Raw genomic sequence first — 19,803 nt, 5'->3', positions numbered from 1 at the left:
GAACTCGGGGAAGATCCCTCAGAAACAGGTAACAGCAGTTACTTGTAGGGGGAGGGTGGAGCGAAATCTGGGCAAATGAGGGGTGGAACTTCCCTTGGTATCTCTGAACTATAGGACTACGTCAGCTACTCAATAGGTTAAATGAAAAGGAACATGGCACTGTAAGGACGACGAGGCTATGTCCTTCTTTGCAGCTGATATCAGGTAAACCTACACCCAGACCTTCTCTCCCTAAATAGAGCATTACTCTTTTATTTCAAGAGCCAATCATTGGGTGCCCACTAAGAGCCAGGCCAAGAAATACTTGCAATCTCTACTACTTTAGGGAATGATGAGGGAGGAGAGTGTATGGGGGGGAGGACAAATGATCTTAGGAAGTTCATGTGGACTGGCTGTGGCGAGGAGAGGGTCAGAGATCTACTTTGAGGCACACTGACTTTGACACAACCCCCTTTTCAAAGTTCATCTCAGAAAGGATTTTAGATGTTCCCCTAGGAAACACATAAAACCAATGCCTGTACAAGACTTGTTTCAAACATCAGATCACAAACTGTCCAAAAATAGCTATCAGTGTGGAACTGTGAGGTCAAACTAAACCTGAATTGAGTGTTTAAACATGTTGGGAGAACCAAGGGATTTTCCTGAGTCATTTGGAAGCTCTTGTATACTGGAGTAGTCACACACCCTAAATCAATAGAGAAAAATGTGTCCAGTGCTCTGACAGACTGTTGCAACGATGATCAAAAAATATACAGAGTGCAAAGGCATTTGTGAGTTCATATTGGCTGGATCAAAAATCACGTTTAAGTGACTTAATAGCTGTGAAAACTTGCCTGTTGTGTGGGTATGAACAAGGACAGGCACGTTACTAGTGATTTATCTGAATCGTGCATCTCAGCTCTAGAGTCAATTGTTCTGGAACATCCCAACTAAGTCGCTATTGATCAATTGCAGGAACTTTAAACACTCAGTAATCTTACGATGCATCAAGGTTTAACAATTAAAATGATGGTAACACACAGAGATGTTCAAAATCCCCCAAGCCAAAATCTCCCCCACTCTGCAAAAATAAACCTCCCAACGTTTTTCTGCAGAGTCTCTGCTGCTGTAGCTCTGCAGCACTGTCAGTTGTCTGGGGGCTAATTCTGGCAGGGCAGGGTGATGGTCAACTGACTGCTTGTGGAGAAAGCAGCCACAAGGGGGCTATTTCCCATTTTTCACTCTCAGGTCTCGATGCAACAGTTAAGCCATCAGGTGTACCAAATTCGAGATAAAAGTTAAGTTCCTCTTTCAGCTCAGTGGAAATGAGAAGTAACTCCATTTCACCGCGAGCTTCTTTACTTTTCAATCCAGACCCCACTGGCCGGGAGAGGTGCTCCAAATCCTTATCTCATCACATTTCTTGCTCCTGCTGGGAAGGGAGGTCCATCCTGACTTTTTAGGATGCACATTAGAACTCTGTACTTGTTTATCTGTGTGTGGGTGAATCTATCCGTGAGCAGTGCTATGCGGAAGCCAGGGGAGGACAGTGATGGGGTCAGGACATGGTCCCCCAAAAAGTGGCACCTGGCATTTGAGGAAGCCACAGAGTCAGGAAGGTCTCTCTCAACCTCTCCCACCCTTCTCCTCCCAGACAGGCCGTAAAACGCTCATTCCAGAGGTGCCCTCCCTCTACCCGGAGGAAGGGAAGCTCCTTATCTCTGAAGATACAGGGACAAAGAAAAGAATCTCGGCAAACAAGCCCACCAACAAGCGCCTGCCCAGGTCTATGGCCATTGGTCACACCCCTTTGTCAAAGCACACTTCTGCCTGCCTGTCCACTCCACCAAACTTAGTATGGAAACACCCAGGCTTCCCTGCTGCTTTGGGTCGCTTGAGGCTTTTCTCTTATTGAGCTGTCTTTTGTTACAGGGGCCTCAGCCATGAGCCTTGCAGTGGGTAAGAAAAAGATGTTACCACAGGTGCGGTGGCTCACGCCTGTAATCCCAGCGCTTTGGGAGGCCAAGGCGGGTGGATCACGAGGTCAAGAGATCGAGACCATCCTGGCCAACATGGTAAAACCCGTCTCTACTAAAAATACAAAAATTAGCCGGGCGTGGTGGCGCATGCCTGTAGTCCCAGCTACTGGGGAGGCTGAGGCAGGAGAATCGCCTGAACCCGGGAGGTGGAGGTTACAGTGAGCTAAGATCGTGCCACTGCACTCCAGCCTGGCAACAGAGCGAGACTCTGTCTAAAAACAAAAGAAAAAGAAAAGAGAAAGATTTCTCCCCCATGACAAGATTTCAGGTCAACATGGTCAGTTTGATGACTATGTGGCATCTACTCCAAGTGAGAGGACTTGTTACACCCGAGTCTCTGTGTCCTCTCTCCACACCAGTTATACTGGAAGCTCTGAAGCCACTTCTCCCCAGGTAACCCTGTAACAGCTGTGCTGTGACCCAGGTGTACCTTGGACCAGCCAACTGCACTGGAGATGGGAGCAGGGGATGCAGGCAGCCTGTGAAGGAGGCCCATTCTCTTTCACCCCCTCCCTTGAACTCAGCCGTGCTCCAGGGCCCCCAGAAGTGCCAGGCTCCAGGTTTAAAACTCTCAGGGGCTCTGGGACCTCAGGAGGGGACAAGTTTAAAACCAAAGACCATCTTCACACCATCTGCAATTAACTAATCCGCATTCAAGACCTTAACCGAGAGAAGCCACGGACGAGTTCCATCATTTATCTGCCAAGGGACACCCCCATGAGCTTGGGGCTCCTGGCTCGGGGCAAACCTCCCAAACCCAGAGAAAGGGCTCAGGCCGAATCATCACCATTCGGCATCTCCATCATCCAGCACTGCCTCCTGCCGCCCCGCGTCCTTACAGCCTGCAAGAGAGTCAACCAAATGCTTTGTTTCACTTTATTGGATACACCAGGTGTGGGATTTACAAATGGGACCAACAATGTGTGCGAGGCACAGACGGCTGCCTGTGGGTTTGTGTGTAACAGGGGCTCTAAAATGAATGGACCTCCTGTGCACGTGGGACAAAGACAAGCAAACCAAGACCAGCTGGATCCCAACATGGGTAACGCAAACAGTTAAATTACTAAAATCATTATCTTAAGATCAAAATACTTCAATGAAAATGGCATATTAAAAACATATAAATTACATTTAAGGTCTGTACATGATTCTTAAAAAAAAATAACAATACTGTGTTCTGTACAATATTGCTTCTTCTGAACATTCCAAACCCAAGAAACACTTTCCCTTGAATTCCCAAAAAGTGGGCAAAATACACATGCAGTATAATTAAAACCATTTCACCAAACACAAAGCTGTCCGTTTCTTCGAAGGCACACGTTTTGTTGTATCTCAGCAACTCCCATTCCAGGAGCCCCTTGTCTTCCGACCCCAACAGGCAGCAGAGGGCAGCGTGGGTTCCAACGAATCTTGGGCTGCTAAAGGGAGAATATTCTCGGCAGGGAGGCAGCAGACATGGAGCCCCTTCATCCTCAAACCAACAGACCAGATGGGTTGTCGGGAACCTCAAGACCGAGGTGCCTCCTCGCTGCCTTTTGCAGGCCTTTATTGCCAACGTTTGGAAATATTCACTCCCTATACGACACGGAGTGAAGTTGCCACCTATTTTCTTGAAAGGCATTTGCTGCTCACTACCAGTCTACCACCAGAATCAATGTAGGCAGCTCTGGGGGTGACCATGTGTCCTGCTCCTCAGGATGCCGTGCTACCAGGCCCCTGCCTGGCTCGGGTGCTCCTAGGCAGGGCAGCTGTCTGTGTCAGAGGACAGAGAGGAGCAGGGCTCCACCTCACCCAGTCTGCAAACAAGCCCGCTGGCCGGTGGGCGCTCATGATTGCTGGGTATGGTGTCTTCTCAAAGGCGACTGAGGTCCCCGTGGGGTCTCAGCGGGGCTTCCGTCCCCGAACCCTGGGCCCTGGTGCCACTCAAGCTTCCAGCTGGACTTGGGCTTCGTCCACCTGCAGAGTGTCACTGTCCCCCAGCAGCTCAGTCTCTGGGACAGAGCCTTCCTCCTCCTCTGCTTCCTGCACAGGGCTCTGTGCCGCGTCTTCCGGGGCGTTCTGTGCGTCCTCGGTGCCCTCTGAGAGCAGGGCTGCCCTGTCCGCCACGGACGTGTTGGAGGGGGCCGTGGTGACGTAGCCTGTGCTGGTGGAGCCGCTGCCGCTGTGGTGTGAGCTGGGCTTGGGGACCATCTGAGGAGGCACCTGCTGCGGGGCCATCTGCATTGGGATCTGCACTGGGTAGAAATTGGGCAGGTAGGCCCCATAGGCCGGCACCGGCTGGTAGCCATTGACAGGGATGTAGAGCTGCGGCGGGGGTACCATGGGTCTGATCTGACCCTTCATGGGGATGAACTGGGGCTGTGGGAAGGGCGGGGCCTTCTGCTTGGGCCCCACGTAGCGGGCGTTGCTCACATTGCTCACAGGGCTGGTGCTCAGGGAGCTGGTCTGCGTGGTGTTGCTGGCCCCTGAGGTCTGCGCCGAGCTGTTGTAGTTGGAAAGGTTGCCCCAGGCTCGGAGCCGGCTGTGGATGTCCTTGAAGCGGGGCCGCCGGCTGGGGAACTCGTTCCAGCACTCGATCATGAGGGCGTACACCCAGGCGGGACAGTCGTCGGGGCAGGGCAGCACCTGCCGGTTCCGGATCATCTCCACCACGTCCTGGTTGGAGTACCCACAGTAGGGCTGCAGGCCGTAGCTGAAGACCTCCCACAGAACCACGCCATAGGACCAGATGTCCGAGTCGATGGAGAACTTGCCGTACATGATGGCCTCCGGGGCCATCCAGCGGATGGGCAGCAGCGAGTTCCCCAGCAGCTTATAGTAATCGGCGGCATACACCTCTCGGAAGAGGCCCAAGTCTGAGATCTTCACGTTCAGCTTGTCGTACACCAGCACGTTGCGGGTGGCCAGGTCCTTGTGAACCACGTGGTGGCTGGATAGGTACTCCATCCCTGCTGCGATCTGTGCCACCAGGTGCACGAAGTCGGGGGGCTCCAGGGCGGACTTCACTGTGCGGTCATCATCCGTGCTGCCCACGTCCGAGTGCGGCGAGCGCATGACCAGGAATTCGTGGAGGTCGCCGTGCGAACAGTAGCTGAAGATCATGCTCAGGGGCTGGTCCTTGGTCACCACGCCCAGCAGGCAGACGATGTTCGGGTGTTGCAGCCGTGCTCGCAGCATAGCCTCGTGCCGGAACTCCTCCCGCAGGGGCCCCTCTGCTTTGTCCTTCAGTGTTTTGATGGCCACAGCCTGGGTCTGCTCCCCCGGGGCAGGGCCAAACAGGTGGCCCTTGTAGACTTTCCCGAACCGGTCCTCTCCCAGCTCCTCCATGAACCTCACGGCAGACAGGCTGATCTCTTTGAGTTTGGCCTGTCAAGAAGAAAAGCCCCACATGAAACCTCACTGTCACTGCAGCCCTGAGGGAAGGTGCAGAGCAGCCAGGAGGAGTGGAGTCCCCGTGCGGCCATGACTGGGGGCGCCCTGCAGAAGACCCTCTGGTTTAACCTACCCAGCCTTGGCCTGCCCACCCACAGCGCTCTGCTTAACCTTAAATACGGCTCTGATGCCAAGCTTGCCTCCCGCCTGCCATGTTCAACAGATCCCAACCACGCTACACATAAGGTCCCTCCAAAATCCAGCTGGGACACACTGCAGGCTTCCTTCCCACTTGTGCATGGTGGACACACCCACACGCGCACCCTACAGCCAGGCCCAGGCACCAGCTGTCCTGGGGCAGCCCTGAACATACCCCACCAGGTCCCCTCCAACGCCCAGTTCTACAGAGGCCTCAGTTAAACACGTTCTTGGAAGGAGTACCCCACATGTGACAGGAGCCCCGAGAACCCTCATCTCTCTCAGTCTCTGTGACGCCAGCTCCTCCTGTGTGGCCAGCCCTCATCCTCCCCAGAGGTTCCTGGGCCACCATGCAAGCCCCAGGGCTCTGTGCTCGCCTCGCTGGCCAGCCCCTGCCCACAGCCAACCCTCACAGACTCTGGGGCTGAAGAGCCACGTGCATCGGCTCCCTCCTGGCCACCTTGAAGAGCCCCTGCAAAGCTGGCTGAGAGTGACGTTCCCTGTGGCTTTGCCATGAGTGTAAACACCCTTTTACAACACAAGCTGGAGAGGCTGCAGCACATGTTCTCTTCTGTTGTGTTTCAGTGCCCCACGCCCATCTAAGGCTGCTGTGGGACGAGGGGTGGCCTTTTAGTGGTAACCGGTCTGCCTGCTCCCATTTAAGAGCTATTCTTCTATCCTTCCCTGTAACAAAACAAAGCAAAACCAACCCAACCCAAAAGTGACAAGAAAAATTATGGGGGGCACTGGAGTCCTTTTCCTTGTGTGTCTTCTGGGCAGAGCTGAGGCACCCGGACAGTGAGGATGCTCGTTGGGGCCCACTGGGACAGCATGGTCCAGGCAGAGGGAAGCCCATGAACGCTGGGGCAGTGAATTCCCAACACGCCTGCCATTTATTTTCCAAAGCACACATGTCCTGATCTAGTTTACAGAAAAAAAAAATGGCAAAATGAAGCGGAGTTTAAAATAATTATGTGTTTTGTATCAAGTAAATTAAGACAGTTAATGTCGGGGGAACAACTCCTGAGGATTAAACCTGGAAGAGCCACCCGGGGAGAATACGTAAGCATGGAGACCTGTTTGTGCTGGTTAATGAGGGGCATTTCCATGTCTTGGCTGGGCGAGGCCATCAGCTGTCGCCGCTGCGGTGTGGATGCAGATGCCTTCTGCTTATTCCGGCACATGCAGACCAAGAAGAAAAGGCAAGCGATGACCAGTGGAATTGCGATGCTGGGGACCAAGATGTACAGAATCCCCATCTTGCTGCTGTCTCGAGGACCTGTGAATAATAAGGCTTTCATGATTTTTCAGAAAACATCCCTTTTCAACTGTAAGTTCTCTACCAACCCACTCTCCACCTCCAGCCAAAACCTTCACACGCACATGGGTCATCACCTAAGTTACACAACGGGGTAAAAGGGCACAGCACACCTTAAAAAACGTGATGCACCAAAAAACGCACACCCGGCTGCATCCTGGGGAAACAAAACCCAAAACTGCCCAACCTGGAAACAAGCGGGAATACGCAGCATAAGAAGTAGATGAATTCTAATGATCTTAATATTAATAATGACCACATCTGCTTTCTGTTCCTGAGGTTTGAAAACCATCGGAGATAGGTGCTCTGCTCTTTTATCAAGGCCTCCCCAGCTACTGACAAGTTGATGAAATTCACTGGAGACCCTTGTCCAAGGTGAGTGAAATTTGGTACTGGGATTAGACACGATCCTTTTCCTCATTCAACATTTTAATGTTTTCTTCACATTTTTAACTAATGATGACAGATTCTTTTGGGATAATAATTAAACATGTACTAGATTTAAAAGAGCACCAGTAGTCCATGCACTTGACCCACTACAATATCCAACAGGGGCATAAGAATTCTTGGAAGGCAGGGGGTACCAACAGTCAAGGCTACCAGCTACTGTCCCTGCATTTTTTTGTCACAGGGAAAAGTAACTCTTTGTCTCCCTCTACAGGATTTACAGAAAAGTACAGGGGACACACCAGTCAGGCAGAAGTGACCTCAGGTTTTGAACAGGCCTCCGGGCAGGACTGGCTCCTCCCAGGCTGTGTGGCCCCCAAACACCCCGCACATCAAAGCAGTTGAATGTAAGGTAAAGTGGCACCATTTCAGGAGGCTGACCCTAAGCCTGGTGGAAGGTGAGTTCTCTAGCGAGCCACTTTCCCATATCCCTGGAAAACCACGGTGTTCTGTTTTCTCCTTAACCCTGCCAATAACTGTATCACTCAGAGGGCCCCATGGCCAGGGGGCAAAATGCTCCTCATCTGGAAGCAAACAAGTGACTTCTGGTCCATGTGATGCCTAAAAGAGCTAACTTAATTCTAAATTAAGTGAACATGCTATTGCCACCTTAGGAAAAAAGCACCTTGTCCCAAATCCAGCCTTGCCCCACCCCTGCTCCCCAAAATAAGATGAAATCAAGTAAAATCACAAACAAAACTTTCTTCTGGCCCCACCTAGCAGCTTCCCCTCTGAATGAGTTCCAAGGCAGATGTCCCAGAAATCTTAGGGGCACTGGGGATGCCGATTCCTTCTTTCTTACTAGGGTTTGGTTCATTTTTCATTATTAAAGTTGACAGGACAGTCCAGGCCAGGCCTCTCACACCATCACCTGCTTTTATTATCTACTTAACATTACCAACACGACTCATGCTTACTGGGAAAAATTGTAGTATTATAGAAATGTGGCCTTTCAAAAGATAATATTTCTAACAGCCCTCTTTCCCGAAGACTATAAATGGTTAAGTTTCGTGTTCTCCGAACTTTGCATATAATTTTAGGTTGAACCACATGGAACAACCGATATTCAACTATTCTGACATATAGACACAGTAGTTTTACATGGTTTTCTTAATTCAAATGAATGAACTTTATTTATTTATTTTTGAGACAGAGTGTTTGTTTATTTTTGAGACGGAGTCTCGCTCTGTTTCCAGGCTGGAGTGCAGTTGTGGGATCTCAGCTTACTGCAACCTCTGCCCCCACAGGTTCAAGTGATTCTCCTGCCTCAGCCACCCGAGTAGCTGGGATTACAGGCGCCCGCCACCATGCCTGGCTAATTTTTGTATGTTTAGTAGAGACAGGGTTTTGCCCCGTTGGCCAGGCTGATCTTGAACACCTGACCTCAGGTGATCCGCCTGCCTTGGCCTCCCAAAGTGCTGGGATTACAGGCGTGAACCACCACACCCGGCCTACATGAACTTCATTTTAAATAGAATCATATCATCCGTATTTTCCTGCTCCTGGTTTTTCAGCAGAATAAAATCTCTTGGACAGCAGCTCATGTTGCAGCAGATAGGTGTGCGTGTTCTCCCATAGCTGCATGCCAGTCCATGGCACGGGCGTCTCCAACTGCCCCGTCCAGCCCTACTGATAAACAGTCTGTTTTGTGTTTAGCTCTCACAAGTGATTCTGCAATAAATATCCTTCCATTTATGCCCTGTAAGTACAAACCTGCAATACAAGATTCTAATAACTGACTGGTCCAAAATCATACATTTTTTTCATGTTTCGATTTATTTTTAATTACAAAAGTAATTCCTACTCACTGTAAAAAAAAAAAAAAAAAAAGTCTTATATTTGAACACTTTTGCACTTTTGTAGGTCTGGGGAAATCACTGCTAAAAGTTTGATCTCCATCTTTCCAAAACCTCATAAAAGTCTGGAGCCTGTGTGTGCTCACACACAAACTCCCACTCATTTTTTTTTTTTGCCAGAAACAAAACAATGAGCAAAAAAGCACCTCTAACACAGCTCTGTCCTATAACCTGCTTTTGTTCCTTACAGACCACAGGGCCATCCTTCATTGCAGGAAACCTTTAAGGTCTAGCGTGCTCCAGAGTGTCTAGACCGCAATTTGAATGACTGATAATTTCATTCTCAAAGTTTGTTCTCCCATAATGAACACATTCTTCAAGATTTGTGTCTGATCTGCTAAGCCAGAGGCAATGCCAGATCTGGAGCTGCTGAATCACACATCAGGAAGGTCATTAGTGCCAGTGTTTACTTCCTGCATTTCGGAGTAGAGACATGTGGGCCTGCACCCCAGGAGGTCTCCAGGTGCACGGTGAGTCCAGCCTTGCTTCACTGGCTGCTCTCTCTTTATAGTGGGTGCCCACTCATTCACCAATCGCTGCTTCCAGCTCCCAGCCCAGCCTTGGTTACCCTGCTGCCTGGAACTGGCGAACCGGCCATGACTGGACACAGGTGAGAACTGTTAAAGCTGTCAACCATTAACTACACGCGCTTCCGTATTCATGATGTCACAGACACGCTTGCAAGCAATGGGGACAAGCAATGAATTCTATTTTCGCCTCACTCCACCAAACCTGAGAAGCAGCGAAAAGCTCAAAAGCTGGTGGGTGGAAGGGAAATATTTTGACTAATATTAGGAAATACTGAGCAATAATGATTTTTTTTGTTATTTTTTGGTTTTGAGAAAAGGTCTTGTTTTGTTGCCCAGGCTGGAGTGTAGTGGCACCATCATGGCTCACTGCAGCCTTGAACTACTGGTGCAAGCAGTCCTCCCACCTCCACCACCCAAGCAGGAACGCCACCACGCCTGGGCAATTTCTGTATTTTTTGTAGAGACAGGTTTTTGCCATGTTGCTCAGGCTGGTTTCAAACTCCGGGGCTCAAGAGATCCACCCGTCTTGGCCTCCCAAAGTACTGGGATTACAGGTTGTGAGCCACCGCACTGGGCGATAATGTTAATGGAGAAACAAAACGTCAAAGTGAATATCCCAGGACCATCCATACGTGGGAAAAGAGCTGATGGAAGGGGGTGGGCCAAAATGCAAACAAGTCACTGCTGGGTGGTAACATTAGGGGTGATCTGCACATTACTCTTCAGACTTCTCTATATTTTAAAATGTCTTATAATGGTCAGATGTTACTTTCATAACCAATAACAACTTGTGTTATTTATTTATTTATTTATTTTTGAGACAGGGTCTCACTCTGTTGCCCAGGCTGGAGTGCAGTGTGGCAATCTTCGCTCACTGCAACCTCCGCTTCCCAGGCTCAAGTGATTCTCCTGCCTCAGCTTCTTGAGTAGTTGGGATTACAGGCGTGTACCACCACACCCGGCTAATTTTTGTATTTTTAGTAGAGATGAGGTTTCATCATGTTGACCAGGCTGGTCTTGAACTCCTGACCTCAAGCGATCTGCCCACCTCGGCCTCCCGAAGTGCTGGGATTACAGGTGTGAACCACCACGCTTGGCCCAAAAGCTTTATTTAAAATGGTCACTGTGGTAAGATCACAGGTCTCTGGTCGCCACTGTACAGAGGCACACCCCGACTCAGGTCAGGACAGAACGCCCTCATCACAAGGTTCACTCAACAATCAACACAGTAAAAAAAGAGAGAGAATACATACTACACGAGGGTACGTCACACAGTTCCATGCGTACGTTTTTATTCTGCGTAAAGCACCAGGGGCCCTCCATCTGGCCTCCGGGGTTCCGGCAGTAGGCGTGCCCCCCTCCAAGCTCAGGGAAGTCTGCGCTGGACAGGTGGTGGCTGTGGGGGTGCTGCAGAGCCCACGGCTGGCACTGGTGACCTGACTTGGTGGTGCTTGTGGTTCCTCTGTAATCCGTGCCTGAGCCGTTATAGCACTGATGGTCTGAACAAGGAAAACACGTTAGGAAAACCTCCGGGGTACAACAAAACCATTTTGCCTCCACATGCTCAAACTAGAATTTCCAAAAGATCCAAGGATTTCACAGAACTTACCAGAAAAGAGGCATTAAAAGTAACGGCTTAATGAAGTTCCAAGCCCACAAATTAAATGCACATCAGGGATATATATGGGGAAGGAAACTGTCGGAAGTTACTTCACAGTCTCCAAACCGTCGCTAGGACCCATGCGGCACTCGCACACCACCACCCCACCAGAATGCGGCACTCGCACACCACCACCCCACCAGAATGCGGCACTCGCACACCACCACCCCACCAGAATGCGGCACTCGCACACCACCACCCCACCAGAATGCGGCACTCGCACACCACCACCCCACCAGAATGCGGCACTCGCACACCACCACCCCACCAGAATGACGGTGGTACCCCCAGCCTCAGGATCACTTGCTCTAGGACAAAAGCCAACTGTGCAGGCAAGAAAGGCGAACTCCCAGGCCCGGCCTCTCCACCTCAGGGGTACCCTGCTCAGCCATGGGTGAGAACAGGGCAGGCCATGACACCCCCACGGAGGAACCCTCGGGTTGGGGTGTGCATTTGGTGAACATTTCTGTAGTGTTTACCATGTGTGAGGCGCTGCTCTAAACCCTTCTGGCTGGACACTATGGCTCACAAGGCGGGTGGTCAGAAGTTGTGAGTTCGAGGTCAGGAGTTCGAGACCAGCCTGGCCAACAGGGTGAAACCCCGTCTCTACTAAAAATACAAAAATTAGCTGGGTGCAGTAGTGCACGCCTGTAGTCCCAGCTACTCAGGAGGCTGAGGCAGGGGAATCGCTTGAACTTGAGAAGTGGAGGTTGCAGTGAGCCGAGACTGTGCTACTACACTAAAGCCTAGGTGACAGAGTGAAAATCTGTCTCAAAAACCAAACAAACAAAACAACCACCTTCCTAAATACTGCCTCATTTGACCTTCATTCCAGCCCCACGGGTTAGTACTGGTGTCATCCGCGGAATGTAAGGGTATGAGAGCTTAGCAACTTGCCCAGAGTCACAGTGAGGGTTGAAATGCAGGCAATGGGCCGGGGACCAGGCCCTCGCTGTCCTGGTAAGAAGTCCTCCCCATTCCTGGACCCCCAGATTAGCCAACCATGCTAAATACAGTCCTGGAGCGGTGGCGGAGGTGGCCCGTTCCCTGGGTCTCACTCCTCAGGGAAACGTCAACCCTGATGGATGCAGTGATGTGAGCCAATGGTTTTCCTCAGGGCCATCAGCACGGCTCCCTGTCCTGTGTCTGTCACCCTGACTGGCCATGGTCACCCTCTGGGGCTCACCAACTTGCAGTTTACTAAGCCTCCAGAGGACAGGGGCTGCTCTGCTGCCAGCAAGAGGGGCAGTAGGGAGCATGCTCCTCCGTCCTGTGCAGACCCCAAAAACGCCACACCCAGGCCCCGGGCTCAGAACTGTCACCCTCCCCGAGGCTTATCCCCTAGGCCACGATGCGAGGACCTGGAGAAAGGTGCCTGCAAAGGTGCACGGTGCTTGCAGTATTTCCTTCCCTAGCCATGCCTGATCATCACAGGTTCTTCTCAGGTGCCCCCCAGGCCGGTCCTGCAGCATCTCCGCAGGCCTCACACTCGTCCAAAGCTAAGGATCCTACAGGTTTCTGGGGACCGGTCCTCCAGATTTCAGGAGGTTGGGGCAGGAGTTGAGAGTCTGCAGTTTCCCAGGCGCCCGAGTGCGTGCTGACCATCGGGAAAATCAGGAAGCTTGCTCTGTCCCCTCTCATGCCCCCAACAGCCATTTCCACAGGAAATGAGATCATTCCCATTTCAGAAAAGGGAAATCCCAGGCTCAAGCAGGGGGAGGGACTTCTCCTGAGTCCCACAGCTGGACACCGTGCAAGCCCAGATGCGAGCCCTGGGCTGAAAGGCTCCAAAGCCCCTGCTCCAAGGCCCCACCTGCTGCCCTGCTGGAATGGAGGCCTGAGCTGTGGGGCGCTCAGCTCAGGGTTCTGCGGGGCCCGGACAGATGGCGCTCCCTGGGCTTTACCCACCGCCCTATACACATTTCAAGGGCCCTACAATCCCTGCGCCCGCCGGTCCCGCCCCGGGCCCTCGGGCACTCACAGCGGCCCAGCCTCTCGGCCGGGATGCCGATGCGCATACAGTTGGCAGCGTCGGGGCTCTCGGGCATGGGCAGCGCCTCACACTTGGGCAGCTGCAGACGCATGAGGATGAGCGGGTTGGAGCGGGCGATGGTGTATTCCTGGCGGCACAGGTCGCTCTCCAGCACCTCGCACTCGTCGCGGCACAGCTCACGCGGCTTGGGTGCCCGGGAGCGCGCGTCGCACAGAGGGAACACGAAGTGGCAGAAGGATGGGATGGCGAACTGCGAGCACTGGTCCGACAGGTGCGTAGAGGTGCCGATCATGGTGAAGGCCGCTGCAGAGCCCGCGAGACTCGCGTTAGCGGTAGACCCACCTCGCACCCCTGACATTCATCCAGTCCCCAACCCCAGCCCCGCATTCCAGAGTGCCCACTCGGCCCCCTGATACTCCGCCCCGCCCCAGACTCCCCAACCCTGAGCCCCGCACACCACCCTGGAGAGGCTCCCCACCAGCAGGCCAGCCTGCCAATCAACTGCTCTGATTTGCAGCAGACACAGAAAAGCCCCTGGTCCCAGGCGTCACTTAGAAACATCAGAAGCAGAAGGAGAAAGAAGGAAAACTCGGCCCCCTAGCTCTCTCCGCTAGGTGCTTCTTCCAGGACAGGACGGTTCAGACTTCAGATGCAAAAGCAGATCCTAAGGACACTATGTGTGGAGAGGCCAAGAGGTGCAGTACCCAGCCCCGGGCTTCCCAATGTCCCAGCAAAGGGAGTCCGCTCAGCACTGTGAACTGCAGCCGGAGGAGGCAGGCAGCTGGTAAAGTGTGGAAAGCCAAGATGGCGACAGCAACAAAGTGGAAGGAGGGCTGCCTTCAAACTCTGGAAGGTTCTGTGATAAGGGGGAGCAGAGAAACCCCAAGATCCAGAGCCCCCTTTGGTAGGGCAGTTTATTTTTTAAGGGCAAGATGTCAGAGGATGCAGCGTGGCGGCGAGACTATGGGGTGAGTTCGGGAACAAAGTGGGGGCACTGGGAGGAGATGTGCTGCACCTGGGTGCATGGCTGGACACTGGTAGGGGCAAAGAAGCTGGCCAAGGCAGGACTCTAAGGAATGCATCGGCCTGCCCTGGGCTCGCTACCCCACTTTCACCTATGAAAGGCTGGCTTACAACAATTGAGCTTGGGGACACTGGAGGCAGACAGGCCCCTTTGCCTGCACACCCAGCTAAGACTGTGTCCTCCAGCGTAGGAACAAACCCAGAAGCTGGCATTTAGTCCCTGAGGAGCCATAGCTCCACCCATGAATGCAGTTCAATCCTATCATTACAGATTTGGCGAGTATTTGGTGATGATACAGAGGGCTGTCCAGAATGCTGGCCTCAATTGACCTCCAGGCAAGGAAAGCGTGTACGTGCTGTGCCAGGTTTGGCCAGGAGGTGGCAGTGCCGCTGTCAGTCATTCCCTGGGAACCCAACCAGGAACGGGAGGGGCAGCTGTGTGGGAACAGCCTGGTGTGTGATCACTTTGTGGTATCACTCACGCCTTTCCGGGCCTGCTTCTGTACCTGAAGGGTGATTTGAGACCCCACACTGGGACATGCGAGTGCACACAGAGCCTATAACGTGGCCCTCAGCGTGAAAGGGCCCAGGGGTCGGGTAACAGGCGGTGTCAGTGGGCGGGAGCAGCCGCACTGTCCTGACTGCGTGCGGGCACTGCTGTGTTCATCACATCACCTCCCCTCCTCCGGGTTCCTGTGGCCGATATTTAAATGGAGGAACAGAGAGGGTCAGCGGTCACAACACAGGATGTCTTGGATTTGGAGGAAGAACTGAGGCTTCAACCTGGTTCAATCCCATCATTACGGATTTGGGATTATATGGAGGGCTGTCAAAAAGGTAGGTAGGCCTTGACCTCCAGACAGGGCAAGACTGCCTAAGAACACCAAAGCTGTCACTTCTCTTGGGCTAATCCACTGATGCGATGTCTCCGCTCATCTTTATAGCATTCCTCTCTCTCCTTCTCCTCACCCTGAGAATGTACTGCTTCTTTCTGAAAGTGCAATTCTAGGCACCAAAGAGATCCAACAACTCACATCCTGTTATCTGTCCACACCCTGAATGTCACACAATGCTTCCCAACAGAACACTGCACACAACAGTCATTACTATGCTTATTTCAAAGCCACAAGTCTGTTGAGAGCAACTTCAAATTTATTGTTTTCGAAAGGCCACCGACCTAGAAAATCCTCATTCTACACTCTTCTCTAAAAGCTGCTATAAAACCAGGCTGCTTGGATGCAAGCTGATTCCTTAAACAACTCCTGAAGAGATAACTGAGGGATAATCGTGTGCCCTGGATCATTGCCAGTTAGTGGGGTGTCTAATTAATTCTGGAGTGTGCGGCTAACATTTTAAATGATAAGAACAGACTAGAGGATGTCAGAGTGCACATGGTTCCTACTAAGGGCTTTTTTTTTTTTTTTTTTTTTTTTTTTGAGATAGAGTCTCACTCTGTTGCTGGGGCTGGAGTGCAGTGGTGCGATCTCGGCTCACTCCAACTTCCACCTCTTGGGTTCAAGTGATTCTCCTGCCTCAGCCTCCCGAGTAGCTGGGATTATAGGCACCCGCCACCATGCCCAGCTAATTTTTTGTATTTTTAGTAGAGACGGGGTTGCACGATGTTGGTCAGGCTGGTCTTGCACTCTTGACTTCATGATTTGCCCGCCTCAGCCTCCCTAGCACTCAATCCTCCCAAAGTGCTAGGATTACAGGCATGAGACACCACGCCCAGCCAATTTTTTCTTTAATGAAATAAAACCGAAGAGAAAAATCCAAGTGCACCGCTTTTAGGAAGGGTGAAAGTTATTCCCTATAACCTATGGCAGTTGTGTGAAATACACGTATGTGTATACCAAGTCATGGTATAAGGTACACTCTCTATTTTCCACTGTGTGTTTCGGTAAAATCCTTTGAGAAGTTCTACTTTAATGGCAAAGAAAGCTTTTGCAGTGAGAGGGGGCTGTATTTTCAAAACCACCTCCCGCTGGAACACGATGGCACCTCCAGGTTCCTCTCTGTCTCATGATGGCTCTTCCACTTTGCACAGAACCCCCTGGCCCTGTCCTCAGAGGTCTCTGTACCAGCATGGGCCAGGCAGTCTCTTCCGTGACTGTGAATTGACCTTCGGCTCTCTAGTCTGAGGGTGACCTGAACTTAGAAGGGCTTGTCAGTGGACATGAGGTGACTTTTTGCCTTGGATCCTCATTGTCACCCCTTACCAGGTCAGTGCCCTGTATCCCCTTTGCCCCATCACCCTCTCCTAGGAGCACAGGCATCAGAGATCACCCCGATTCTAACCTGCAGCAGAGCCTCCCGCTCCCATGGGGAGGATCCAACTCAACTGAGGTGCTGGGGCACCTGCCATCTGCACAGGATGTTTCTTGCTCCTTATGGGGTCTGGAGAGAAAACGTGTATGTGTTTGTGGGGAGAGTAGGGACAGCAGGAGGAGGGCTCTGTAGGACTTCTGTCTAATTCATTTTCTTGCTTTCCAAGGCCTTTCCCCTAAGAAGGACCCTGGACCCCGGACCCCATCAATGAGTTGTATGCTTGGAACTGGGACAGCCTATCAGAGAAGTTAAGTCCTAAAGAGACCAAGGATGAGCAGCTGCAGTTCCTAAATGACCTGCCACTTTCTCAGACCCTGAACCAGGTACCCAAAGACTTGGCTTTGTTCTCTGGAAACCCAGGACTGACAAAATATGTGTTCACTGCAGCATCCCTACCACTGATGACCTACGACTCTTTCCCCCAGACAGCTGCAATCAGGCCTGGGTGCCTTTGGACCAAATGTGGCTCAGAGAGGATAGAAGAGTCAGGAAGTACAGAATGAGAAGTCAAGCAGAGTTAGTGTGGGGGCGCTGAGGCTGCCTGCGCCAGTGTGGCGGGCCCGGGGCAGGAGGCCCTGGCGATGCAGTGAGGACAGGGCTTTGGACCCACACAGTATGGCTGAGTTAAAAGTGCAGAAGTATATTCCAAGCAACCCACACTTGCTAATTGAAACATACAGGCCAGGAACATTTTTAGGGCAAATCATGTTAGCAATTGCAACTACTTCTAAAAAAGATCTCTGGTTTTCTACCACAGATGAGATGGAAGAGGGACCCAATGTCCATGCCATTAACTGATGAGACACAGTGGCCGCCGTCTATGCGACAGGTGGCTGTGTGTGTGCTTATCCTGTGAGAAAGGTCTGCAGCTCCTACCTGTGATTCGGTTTTCAATTTCCCCCTGCATCTGGAGCGAGTCCACATAAATGGTCCGGTTGCCAATGAAACGCGCACAGGCAATCCCCCGGTAAGGCTGGCAGAACCCATCCTCGTGGTAGTCATCCCTGGTAAAAACACACACAGTCTGTTAGAGCTCTGGGAGGTGCCAGCTCCTGCCAATGCCAGTGACTTCTTTTATGATCCAGCATCTTGCAATCCAGCAATTTTGTGACCTAGTATTTATCCAAATACGTAAAAAGATCCAGCAATTTTGTTACTTGGTATTTATCCAAATAAGTAAAAAAACGTTTAAGTCCACACAAAAACCTGTACATAGATGTTTAGGGCAGCATTATTCATCATTGTCAAAACTTGGAAGCAACAAGATGTCTTTCCGTAGGTGAATGGAAAAACAAACTGTGGTACATCCAGACACTGGAATACTATTGAGTGCTAAAAAAAAAAAGAGCTATCAAGCCGCAAAAAGACAGAGAGGAAACTTAAATGCATATTACTGGGTGAAATGAGCCAATCTGAAGGCTACATACTGTATGATTCCAACCATATGACATTCTAGAAAGTGCAAAACCATGGACAGCAAAACTAGAGAGACTGATTATGGAGAAAGGCCAGTGGATGCCAGGGGTTATGAGGGAGGGAGGGACGGATTCCAGGAGGCACACTGGGGTTTTAGGGCAGTGAAACTATTCCGTATGATACTGTAATGGTGAGCGCACGTCACTATACATTGGGCAAAACCCATAGAAGGTAAAACACAAAGAACAAGCCCTAATGTAAACACTGATTTCAGTTAATAATAATGTATCAATATCGGCTCAGCGGCAATAAACGTATCACATGAATGCAAGACATTAAAATAAGGGGAACTATGAGAAGGAGGATGGGAAGACTGGATTTTCTGTTCAATTTTTCTGTAAACCTAAAACGGTTCCCAAAAATGCCTATTTCAAAAAATTCCACATCTTTAAGGGAGTATGGAACAAGAAGGGGAGGACTGACTAAGCGTGAGGATGGTTCTTGAGGTGAAGAGTACACAGGGATGGGTACGTGTTTGTGTATACGTGCACACACCCGGAACATCACGCACATGTTTCCCCTTACCCTTGAACTATTTAATACATCAGAGACATTATGGCAATGCCCCTGCAAACTTCCCTTGTTTTTAAATAAGGCTTTTATGATAACAATGACAATCCAGAAGGTGAACAGCAGAAATATTTGAAAAGGAGAAAAGCAATACACAGGTGTATTCTCTACTATGTTCAAAGGTGATGGGAGGGACTCCAAGAAGTCCAAGCCTCAGAGAACTCACAGAATGACATACACGCATGCCTACTCTACACAGAAGTGTGACCTGGCCCTGCTGCATGGACAGCATAGACCACGTGTCACAGGCACAGGAGGTCAGAAGAGGGAAAGACACGAGCAGGCTGTTCTCCCTCCTGCTCCTCCCGGTCCCCACAGGGCAGCCTGCATGGATGGGAAGAGGGCGTAATCCTTTCCCAGGTCCCCAGGTTGGAGTTTGTGGTAAATTATTTTCTGCAGAAACTGTTGGTCTGGCTTCAGCCAATGAAAGCCATCATGATAAGTATCCTGGAGGATTTTAAAGTAGTGCTCAGGACCCTCCAAAGGTCCAGTGATGCCAATGAGCCACAGCAGACACATCAGGGGGCTGCGACTGCTGGCGGAAGAGGGGACTGACGATGCTAGGACAAGCCTCGCATGAGTACGTCAGGCCTGTAGTTCAGTAGCTTCTTTTCCAGCAAATCTGGAACCTACCCCCTAAGCCTGAGAGCCCTCGGCTTTCCGCCTACATCCATTCAGAGTAGACCATCCCCAAATGAAATCTGAATTCTGTTCCATTTAAGGCCAGGCACAGTGTTCGTGCCTGTAATCCCAGCAATTTGGGAGGCCAAGGCTGGTGAATCACTTGAGCCCAGGAGGTCGAGACCAGCCTGGGCAACATGGTGAAACCCCGTTTCTACAAAAAATACCAAAATTAGCTGGGCATGGTGGCACGTGCCTATAGTCTCAGCTACTCAGGAGGCTGAAGTGGGAGGATCACTTGAGTTGGGACACAGAGGCAGCAGTGATCAAACTACTGGACTCCAGCCTGAGTGACAGAGCAAGACCCTGTCTTTAAATTAAAAAAAAAAAAAA

At 51.1% G+C, this 19,803-nt stretch overlaps 1 protein-coding gene across 3 annotated transcripts in view; it reads right to left on the bottom strand.

Moving 5' to 3' along the window:
* Positions 1–2,879: 2,879 nt before the first annotated feature.
* The window catches only part of ROR2 (receptor tyrosine kinase like orphan receptor 2), a 226,369-nt gene continuing 209,445 nt past the window's right edge, over positions 2,880–19,803 (bottom strand). The window contains exons 5-9 of one of the 3 annotated variants that reach the window (XM_033236791.1): positions 17,620–17,747; positions 13,381–13,695; positions 10,993–11,238; positions 6,665–6,867; positions 2,880–5,384 (exon numbers count right to left, since the gene is read on the bottom strand). In XM_033236791.1, the coding sequence (XP_033092682.1) occupies positions 3,942–5,384; positions 6,665–6,867; positions 10,993–11,238; positions 13,381–13,695; positions 17,620–17,747 (2,335 nt within the window). In that variant the 3' untranslated portion in view covers positions 2,880–3,941. Of the gene's footprint in view, positions 5,385–6,572; positions 6,868–10,992; positions 11,239–13,380; positions 13,696–17,619; positions 17,748–19,803 lie in introns of those variants that run through there. The other 2 variants (XR_004443354.1, XM_033236792.1) reach the window with 2 other exon arrangements.

The sequence above is a fragment of the Trachypithecus francoisi genome, unplaced genomic scaffold (genome assembly GCF_009764315.1).
Source record: "Trachypithecus francoisi isolate TF-2019V2 unplaced genomic scaffold, Tfra_2.0 Lachesis_group16, whole genome shotgun sequence".
NCBI lineage: Eukaryota > Metazoa > Chordata > Mammalia > Primates > Cercopithecidae > Trachypithecus > Trachypithecus francoisi.
This window is presented reverse-complemented; position numbering and strand designations above follow the sequence as displayed.